The sequence below is a fragment of the Clarias gariepinus genome, chromosome 24, assembly GCF_024256425.1.
Source record: "Clarias gariepinus isolate MV-2021 ecotype Netherlands chromosome 24, CGAR_prim_01v2, whole genome shotgun sequence".
In the NCBI taxonomy this organism is placed as follows: domain Eukaryota; kingdom Metazoa; phylum Chordata; class Actinopteri; order Siluriformes; family Clariidae; genus Clarias; species Clarias gariepinus.
Window position 1 is genome coordinate 23,951,984 of NC_071123.1, and position 10,969 is coordinate 23,962,952.

The 10,969-nt window shown below is 36.6% G+C and overlaps 1 protein-coding gene across 1 annotated transcript; it reads left to right on the forward strand.

Moving 5' to 3' along the window:
* The first annotated feature begins 2,946 nt into the window (after positions 1 to 2,946).
* Positions 2,947 to 6,820, forward strand: LOC128511997 (immunoglobulin lambda-1 light chain-like). Its single transcript, XM_053485084.1, has 4 exons — positions 2,947 to 3,030; positions 3,136 to 3,464; positions 5,831 to 5,864; positions 6,361 to 6,820. Exons 1-4 carry the CDS (start codon positions 2,991 to 2,993, stop codon positions 6,681 to 6,683), a joined length of 726 nt encoding a protein of 241 aa, XP_053341059.1. The 5' UTR covers positions 2,947 to 2,990; the 3' UTR covers positions 6,684 to 6,820.
* Positions 6,821 to 10,969: the final 4,149 nt, after the last annotated feature.

The following is a 10,969-nucleotide window of genomic DNA, read 5'->3' on the forward strand; positions in this document are numbered from 1 at the left end:
CATTTGCACGGATATTAACTATACGAGTGGCACACGCACTGAAATCGAGCATGGGAGACGATTACCCACAATTCCGTAGCGCGAGAGAGAGAAGAACCATTGGATCAGTTGTGATCACTTAACACTCTGCGTCAAAACAAGAAGCACATGCGTGAAACATGATACTCAATGGTATTCGGTACGCGTAAATCAAGACTCGCTTGTTTAACAAGGCCGATATCAATTTATTTAAACAAATTTGCTCATCTTGCGGAACGTTCGCAAACCGCGTTATTAGCATTTTGATACGTTTCGGTTGTACTTGACTCGTTACTTTTCTAACCATTTATTGTAAACATGTAGCCGGTAGATCTATGGCATGCGTGTTTCACCAATCAGACGCCACAACAATAATCACTTGACTCTGTTTGACCAATCAGGTCAAAGTTATAAATTATAATAATTATATATTAGTGTGTGTGTATATATATATATATATATATATATATATATATATATATATATATATATATACACACACACACACACTCTAATATATAATTATTATAATTTCAAAAAAAATATTACTACATCATTTCACCGAATATTTTTTTTACTCTTACTTGAGTATTATTTTGGATGACTACTTTTTACTTCTACTTAAGTAATATTATTTTCAGCTACTCTTACTTGATTATCAGGAAATCCCTTCCTCCTAATCTTAGCTCTAAAAGGGAATTCTCCACATTTAAAGTCAAATTAAAGACATCTTTATTCAGTAATGAATATATTATTTAGTAAAGTATGTTCTTAATCTTTCTAATTTGCCTTATAATCTAATTTATTGTTGCGCTTTTATTGTTTTTTTCCTTGTATTATTGTTTTATTTAAATTTTTTTATTGTGTAATTTATTTTTATTTATATTATTATAATTTTTTTAATTTAAATTTTTATTATTATTGTATTATTTATATTAGTATATTGATAATTTTATGTTATATCTTCCGCTACATCTGTGTCCTTTCTGTGCATTTAAGGCTCAAGTACTATATGTAAGAGCCTCTTGTTTTTCTAAAGATTTTAAAGGGAAAGAACTGCTCCAGCTTCCGCGACGCCTTCACTTCCGCGCAGAGCCCATCTTCGCATCCTCTTAGCTCTTAGCTCTTCACCGAAGTGGAAAAGGCCACAGAGAGAACTGAGTTAAGGCTCCTGATCCCAGCCGGGAAAGCCGCCCAGCCGACGGATGTCCAGAAGTGACTCAAATCTGTGGTCACGCCCCCTGAGAGAGCTGGGAGGAGCGGGTCTTGGCTCGCGTTCAGCGGGAGAGGTTGGCATCATGGGATCATGCAGGAACGCTACCTCTGCATTCTCTATCCTGCCACTCTGCCCACCGCTGCCTTTCGCCAGCTGTTTGGCCGCATGCCAGCTGGGCACTGCCGACGGCCTGCACGTGCACACATTTACCATTAAATAAAATCATAGTGTGATGTTTTTTTTTCCAGCATCCTCAGCTTTTTAGATGTGTTAACATAAAATTGCCTTATTCTACACCTCACGAATGATAACACTCACACACTCACATCTCTCTCTCACACACATACACATAGGCACAAACAGACTCATACATCATACACACACACACAAACATGTCACATGTATTGCACACACACATCACACACATACTAACACACACATCACAAATGCTAACATACAGACTCGCACACCACACACACAAATGCGCACAAACACATTTACAAACGCACTCATATCTGGGGGTTAAATGATTGATATCAAACAATTTTAACATTATACTAAGATGATCCAAGTAGACATTGAGCAAGTTGTGCAGTGCACCCGGGCGGCAATGGGTTTTGGAGGTCAAAAACATGCTTTTTTTTTTAACATGCTCAAAAAACACACACTTTGTGTGTTGCACTGGGGCGGCAATGGCGCAAGGTGCTTGGGCCCGCTCATCGTTGCTTGCAACTACTGTGTATATATATATATATATATATATATATATATATATATATATATATATATATAGTGGCGTGGGCGGGGCGGCGGCTGACGACCAGCATGCCTTGCGGGGATGTCGGTGTGTGTTCACCATGTTGGGGAAAGGTGTTTGGGTTGGTGGCTTCGGCCCTGTTTGTTTGAGGGGTGTGTGACGTGTGAAATGTGCTCCAGTTCAAGCTAGTGCTGAATTGGATGAAGGCTCCTGAGTGAAGGTGCTGCTCATGCCTTACATGCTGTGTGCTTAATAAAGTACTCCCAGCCATTGCATTGGGTAGCAAATAAGCTCACTCGTCTCTCCAGCATTCTTCCCGGCGTAAAAACGCTACAATATATATATATATATATATATATATAATTTTTTTTTTTATATATATAAATTAAGTCCACATTTGGCATTTCTTACTTGGTAGTGAATAGCTCCTACATAAATAAAGGTTGATTGATTGAGCTACTGTTGGAGAAAACGAATCAACCTCCTCTGACCAATCAGAAGGCAAGATTAAATTGCACTGTGGTATAAATACATTTTAGCGGTGAATATTAGATAAACAGTTCTTATAGGTTACGTTATTACGTATATAGCAATAAGTCTTAGTGTTTATTTTGATAGTTTTGTGTAATTTATAGATCACAGAATCATATTTTTTTCTGTGGGTTAAGCAGTGTGTTACTGCATTTTATTAAACTCTGCTACACTGTCGGTCAGTTTGTTCATGTTCAGTATGTGAGTATAAGATAGTCTTCTAGTCTTTTTATTTTCTATTAATTAAATTTCAGTTGAATAAATTTCATATATAATACTTAACACATGAACAGTTTATGGCTTTTTTTTTATGCAAAGTCACTCTTCTGCACAGCTGCTTTTAATAAGTCATGTGCAGCTGTTCTTTCCACTGGTCTGATTGGCTGAGAGCAGATCCAGGTCCTGCCTCTGATGCTTTATGAAAGCTGGCTTCGCTCTGTTCATCACTCTGCTGATCAGACTGACATCATGCTGCTCACCGTCTGCGCTCTGCTCCCTGCTCTGGCAGGTAAAGATTCCTGCTCCTGCTTTCCTCTTCACACTCACGTCTTTTCATTCATTAGAATTCTCTTTATGAAATGATGATGACTCTCAGTGTTGCTTTATGTTGCAGTGGTCAGCTCACAGAAAGTAGTGACGCAAAAGCCTCCAGTTATAACAGTAGATAAGGGGAACTCTGTCACTATGGACTGTAACATCGCAAAGGAGGAAGGCTACTATGTCTGCTGGTATAAACAGATTCCATCAGCAGCTCCAGAGTTTGTGTTGAGATTTTATTATTCTCACTCCGCTCCTGATAAATACGGAGACAATTTTTCATCCACACGCTTCACATCTAAAGCCTCATCAAGCATCGACTATCAGTTAATAATCAGTAATGTGGAGGTGGGAGACTCAGCAGTGTATTACTGTGGGACATGGGACAACTCTGCTAAAGAGAATGTACCACAGTGATGTACACCGTGACAAAAACCTCCTCACTGCTCACACTCACTTCTGCTTTCACACAACACGAGAAACAACAAAAACCTGAACTTTAAGCTCATTTGATGTTCTCTGAATTCTTCATAATTGTAGAGCACAGAATGGTATGACCTCTGGTTCCTCTGATGTTTGTGATCAGTGACACATAATGATCATAATGTGAGCAGTAACTGGAACAAACTGGTTCCACGAGCAGTTGCAGCTCACCCATACACTGAAAAAAATTATCCTTAAAACTTACTTGATTTTAATGTGTACATCGGTCCCACATCATCAAATTGTGGCCAAATTACACAAATTTTGCCTGCTAAACCAAAGTATTTCATTCATGTTAAACTTGTGTGAAAGAATCATGTTGACTTAACATAATCTTTATCATTTACTGGAATAGCAATTGATTGTGCAATTGTAATGTAATTGAATTATGTCTATGATACTCCATTATCAATGAAAAGTTTAACAATTTCTTAGTGCTTACATTATTTAAATGTTTAATACAAATTTTTTTTTTTTAAATAATCAGTCAAATTAATTTTATTAGGTTCACTTAGCTTATTTACTACAACTGCGTCCAACATAATTTATTACTGTTAACATAAATGAATAGCGTTGGTACAACAAACTTTTCAGTTGTAAATTAAATTGATCCAACTCAAGTAAATTTTAATTTCAAGCCCTGGTCAACAGAATTCTGTGAAGGAAGGAAGCATAAAACAAACGGGATAAAACGGAGATTTTTATTTTATATTTAATAAAAACCCTGTTTTACACCAGCAGCAACTCAATTTAAAAAGATGTACAAAACATAAAACACCACAAATAAGTATTAATCATAGAAATTTTTTATCACCAACAGAAAGTTTTGTACTTTATAACTGTCCGTTATGACTTTTAAATATGACTGCTAGAGACGGTTGGTCAGGAAACTCCTGAAGTCAGATGCAGACAGGACACTTTCACTCACAAACTCCTGTGAAAAAATACAGAGATAGATTCAATTAAAATTCATGATACTTAATTTATCAAATAAACAATATTTATACTTTCTTCCTCTCGCTTCACAACTCATGAGAACAGACCGAAACCAGAACCGAACCGCAGATTAAGCACGCGCATATAACCCTCAGTATTTTAAGTGTGATTAATCAAAATAACGTGACTAAACATCGCTAAACAGCAGGTGGCATTTATGTTCCGTATTTCGTTTATGGGAATTAATCTCTGCTTATCTTTTCCACACGCGCGCCAAACGTTTGTCTTCTCAAGAGTTTTCATAGTGACAAGATCTCTTTGGTTTATCTCAACATGATTGAATCTAATACATGTTCAGTTGTTGCATTTCATGTAAATACAACATAATTTATTCATGTTCATTTTGGAAACATGAAATTATTATTTACAAAACAAATATTACATTTTAGTACATGTAACAGGTAGCCAAGTTCTTTTTTTCATTGTAGGGGCCAGTGAGGCAGAACCCTAACATATACTGTATACTGTATATCATCTATTCAGCAAACTTATTTACAACTCTGTACCTTTTAAATTTCTTGTAATAGAAATTTACTCTTTTAATTCAACATTTTTTAGTTAATCACATTATTAGTGCTACTACAACTACTACTCAAATCCATATTATGGCAATATGAAAATATGGATATCATCAAAACCTTCAACGCTGTGATGAAACTGGCTCTCATAAGGTCAAGAGCTATCGCTGCTGCAGAGAATACGTTTATTAGAATGACCAGCTGCTTCACAGCTCCTCAGATTAGAGCCACATAAATGCTTCTCGGAGTTCAAGCAGCAGATATATTTCAACATCCAAGGTTCAGATGAGCCTGGTCAGGCCTTCATAGATGAATTGCGGCAAAGAAATCGGTACTTTGGAACAAGAACAAGCAAAAAAGACTTGTTTGGGCCAAGAAACACAATGAATGGACAACAGATCAGTGGAAAAATGTCCTTTAGTCTGATTTTTGGTTCTAACCTCTAAGTCGTTGGTAAACATAAAGAGGGTGGATACACGCTGCTGGATCAGCCAGGTTCTTATCTTTCCCCATCCTCATCAACCTTCCAGCAGCATTTGACACAATCAATCACAGACTTTCACAGATCTCCTCTCCTGGCTGTGGTTCAAGTGTTTATGATAACGGACACTGATTCTCTCCCACAGGACAGGAATGGGATGTTAAAGAAGTGTGTGCTGACGGTAGACAGTAGAAGAGAGAGCTGAAGTCTGGAGGACGTTTCAGTTCTTCTGCTTTCACTTCTGTATCTGAGGAGGTTTTTGTACGGGTGAGGACACTGAATGAATCACTGTGGTATTCGGCCAAGGAACAAAGCTGATCGTCAGCGGTAAGTAAAACTTCTCAGCTCTTTATATGTACACTAGACTAGAAACTACATGTTCTAGTATCAGTTTTCTTACTCAATTTTTCAGTTTAACTTGTGATTCATGTTTTCTGGTTTGTGTTTCAATCGCTAATGAATATCTACGATACTTTTAAAATGACAGATACAGACAGTTATTTCTTCTCTTTGTTCTTACTTTGCCAGAAATTTTTTAAAGTATATTATTAATTTAGAGACTCCCTAAACCTTGAAATATCAACTCATATTAATTAAGGTTTTGTTTTCCCATACTTTTTGTCAATTTATTTTGATTAAAAAAATTATTGAATCTTTTTATTATTAATCATCTATTATGTAGAAGTCTCCGTAAAGGAGCTCCTACTACTGAAAGGATTAAATATTATTGCATGTGCATTAATATAAACCTGCCCTACTGTACAGACCTCCGCAGTGCTGTAATATAATTTATCTGAATGTCTCCCTCTGTGTGTGGAATCAGACGCTGCTCTCCCGGCTCCTGTTCTGACCGTTCTCCCTCCGTCCAGTAAACAGCTGGAGTCTAAAAAAGCCACTCTAGTGTGTTTGGCCAGCGAGGTGGCCGGTGGTTTTGCTGATGTGCGTTGGCTCGTGAACGGGAACTCGGTCACCAGTGGAGTCATCACCGGCTCTGCACTGCAGCAAACCAATAAGAAATTCACACTGAGCAGCTCTTTGACCATCGACAGCTCCGAGTGGGAAAACAACAAAGACATAACATGTGAAGTGTCTGCTGGAGGAAAAGCTGCATCGGTGAAGATTAACAAGTCTGAATGCAGTGAATGAACCTGATTACTGTTTATATATGAATTATTTAGCTGAATTTTATAAGTGTTTTAGATTAATTTAGAGAGAAAGGAAGAATATCACCTCCTGTATGTAATCAAAAAGAATTTTAATAAAACTGCAATACTATCAAAGAATGTTTTTGTTTGTTTTAAAGAAAACACTTCACCATATGTAGTCGTACATTTCTCTCTCAAATGCAGCAGATATTAAAATGTGTGAGACCAAATGTCACAACTCTCACACACTCAGACACGTCACACTTCATGGATGGAGGAACGCTCAGGAAACACCTGCTGACCTGCAGTGTGTAATTTTAGCTCCATGTAAATGAGGAGCTTCTCCTTGGAGATATTTAATCACATGACACGAATCATTAAATAGAATCAGAAATCAGTGCATTTAGAGATCAATAATCATATAATTATATACACAATTAAAAGATTAAGTAAAATATTAAGGTTAAAATATACATTTTTATAATAGAGATTATAAAGATTTTTACTGGATATAAATAAAAACTGCTATTCTTAGATTCACATTTCTACAAACACTCAGTTGTACATTTACAGGTCATTTACTTTATTACTATCAGATTTACATTTTTCAGAAACCTAGTGTGAACAGTGATATACTGTACTATACTTGTTAGTGCATTAAAGATGATTGTGCTCAGGATGTCCCAAGTGCTTTATTCCTCTTATGCCACTACTCAATAGTTCAAATTTTGGTATTTCTTAATAAATGGTCCTTTTATCCATTTATAATGACATTTATGGGTACGAATAGAAATTCCGTGCCCCTTAAAAGCCCATTATACTGAACCCTCAACCATGACAAAGCCCAACCCCTTTCAGTTTCCATTGTCGACCACATCAAGCCTGTATTCCGTCTGCCACATTCAAAGGTTTTACAACATGAGCCGGGTTTGGGGAGAGGCGGTGATATCAGGCTCGCTGAAGATGGGAGTCGGGTTTAATTATTAAGCTGATGTTGGAGAAAATGAATCAACATCTTGTGACCAATCAGAATGTGGAATTTGTTCTTACATATGCTACAGTATTAGATAGCAAAACGTCTTATTGTTTATTTTAGGGGTATTTTTGTAATGTATAGATAACAAAAAGAGAAATGTTCTTGCTGTGAGTTAAACACTGTCTTATTGCACTTTATTTAACTCTCCTACACTGTTGATCAGTTTGTTGAGGATTAGTATGTGATAAGATACAGTACGATACAGTAGTACTGTAGTTTTAAAATAATTACATGTTGTTGTCAGGGAATACCCCTAGAGGGCGCCGTGCACCCAGAGAGTGTTTGGGTTTTTTGTATTTTTTTGTTTCTAAACTCCATTTCCCAGAAAGCACTTTGGTCAGGTGATGGGAGCTTTCACCTGAACTGAGGTAGCTGATTAGTTAAGTATAAATAGACATGTGTTCAGGCAATCAGGGTCTTGCATCAGTTTTGTAAAGTAAGAGGTTGTGTTGAACTAAAATGTCTCTGTCACACGTTGATTTACGTAGCTCCTGGTCAGTTTAGCTCCTGTTCTGTTCAGTTCCTGATCTGTCTTTATTTGGTAAAAGTACTGTTCTGGGGTCCGTTCTTCGTATGTCGGTAACTCAGTTAGCTGGATTTGATTGTTGTGGATTTGTCCTGATCTTGAATTTTTTGTTCTTCAATGTGCTTCTCGCATTTGCTGTCATAGCAACATATCCGTAAGCTTGAACCTGCTCGGGAGCAGCTTTATTTTATGTAAACAGGATTTAGCCTGCGCTCCTGGGGGGTTATGATTGGTTAAAATGGCGAGGTCACATCTGATTGGTTAAAGAGCACGACTAACGCGGACTGACTCACGTAGGAAAAGAAAAGTATCTTGCATATATATATATATATATATATATATATATATATATATATATATAATTGCTATCAAATATTATATTAGAACATAAATTCATATGTTTATTATTATAATTAAATATGATATTACTATTATAATTAAGCCTAGGCACGAGACAGCCATCAAGACCATTTAATACAAATTCTTGTATAATGTTTATTTTGTAACACATTTATTTTTCAGGGGTTTGTTGTGAATATGGAAATAAATAATTATATATAATAATAAAAAATATATAAAAAATTTTATAATGATAAATTGGACAACTAATTTCATCATAACAAACCATATAAAAGTATACATGTATTTGAAAAAAAAAATATATTTATATTTTTTAATATACAACATATTTATTTTCATATTGCTTATTTTATTTTATTGTCTCATGTAATTTGTAATCTGTAAACCATTAACCTATAAATTTATGTTCTAATATAATATTTGAGAGCGATTATGTAGGGGGGGGCAAACCATGGCAGGGGGGCATTTCAGGGCATTTTTTTCCATTTCGTCAACCAATCGGAGGGCTTGTGATCAGTGTTTCTACTGTCGATGCATATCGCCTTTTAAACCAACGCACGAACGCGCAATAATCCTAGACAACTCAATCTAGCTACACTTATCATTAACAACAGGTGAGCTCGAAGAACCGACGTAGCCAGATCGTAATTAGCACGATGATCTCATCTTAGATGTGTCAGTTCATCTCGGATGTGTCAAGCCACGTACGAAGAACGGACCCCCCGTTTGATTAAACTGTTTTGTTAACTTGCTGTTCTGTTTTGTCCTGTTTAGTTAAATGGCTGTAGTGTATAACCCATGTTTCCCGTGTCATGTCGGTTACCTTAGTTCTTGCTTGGTTAGTTTAATGAATCACTGCTCTTTTGGTTTTTAATAAGCCATATTGTATTTCCACCAGTCCAATTGTTTGGTTTTGTGGCCAAATAATTAATTAATTCCCGGCTAGCGTGTCTGATGATGACCTCTCTGATGACCTGTATTTTTTTTTTTTCACAGCTCACGTGTGACCACATTTTTTATTTATTAAATTTTTAAAATAATAATAATTCCTCCCACCATCCAATACAAGTCACATTTGTGGAGAATTTGTGATATTGTTGTCACATTGACCGCTGTTTGTCATAAATTCCTGCAACTGTTTCAGTGTTGCTGTAGGCCTCCTTGTAGCCTTCCTGCCCAGGTTCCTGGAGCAACATCCTAAACAAGGGAGGGTTTGTGTTGTACAAAATACCTTTCCTTTCTTTAAAATAGACCTTACTGAATTTCTAGGCAATGATGAGGCCTTGGAATTCTTTTGTACTCATTTTCTGACTTTCTGACTCTGAATGCCTAACTTTATCCTGGAAATCTTTTGACACTGCCTTGCCACCCATAGTTGATTGTTTGCTTCAGTTGCACTACCAGGGACTGAAATGCTCTGGGCCCGGTTTCCCAATAACGCACACATTAAGACGTTATTGGTTAATTGTTTTTTTAATTGGTTTTTTAAGGACCATTAAAAAAAACATTAAAAAAATTAGACATGTTTTGAATTAAACATGAAAACAATGAATTAAACATTGATAAGCAAGCCGAGAGCGACAGTGGCAATGAAAAACTCCCTGAGACGCCAATAGGTAGAAACCTTAAGAGGAACCAGACACAACAGGAAGCCCATCCACATTGGTGAGATAACCGATAGCAGGGTTTGTTATTGGAGGCTCAGGTACAAAACTGTAGGAAATTCCAGTCCTGACCTATTGAGCGACTACGGTCACAAGTCTTCAGAGAACATCTGTCTGCGTCAGCCGAGTCCAGGACCATCTTCATGGTAAAGTTGAACCGTCCCTGCATGCATACCAAGCAGACCACACAGGAACTCCATGTGATGCAGTCCCCAATCAGTAGTAAACAGAGACCATTGTTACTGATGACTTACTGACTCTTCACTACCTGCTACAGGGTTATAACAGTGATTTTAGGGAGTAAAACATCACTAGTCTATAGAACACAACAGGTGTTATATCCCCTTTGCATCGATGAGGATTACCAAGTCACTCCTACACTGTTGGTCAGTTTATTGATGTGCAGTTTGAGAGTTAAGACCCAATAGTGACCTCAAAAACATCTCTGTACCTGATCTTTAATTTTCTACAGTCTACATGAAACTATCCCATTTTGTCACTTTCTTTGAAAAAATGAATGTGGCAGTAAGGAGTTTAATATTCTATAAATATTGGTGTTCATCTTCTAATTATTTAGAAATATTTGTACATAATAGAAATACTGTACAGTTTATGACTTCCTTTATGCAAAGTAATTCTTCAGCACAGCTGCTTTTAATAAATCACGTGAACTGTACAGCTGTTCTTTCCACTGGTCTGAT

Coding starts and splice junctions, on each gene's coding strand:
- LOC128511997 (XM_053485084.1), top strand. CDS start 2,991: ATGCTGCTCACCGTCTGCGCTCTGCTCCCTGCTCTGGCAG. Junction 3,465..5,830: donor ACAACTCTGCTAAAGAGAAT/GTACCACAGTGA, acceptor TGAATCACTGTG/GTATTCGGCCAAGGAACAAA. Junction 5,865..6,360: donor AACAAAGCTGATCGTCAGCG/GTAAGTAAAACT, acceptor GTGTGGAATCAG/ACGCTGCTCTCCCGGCTCCT.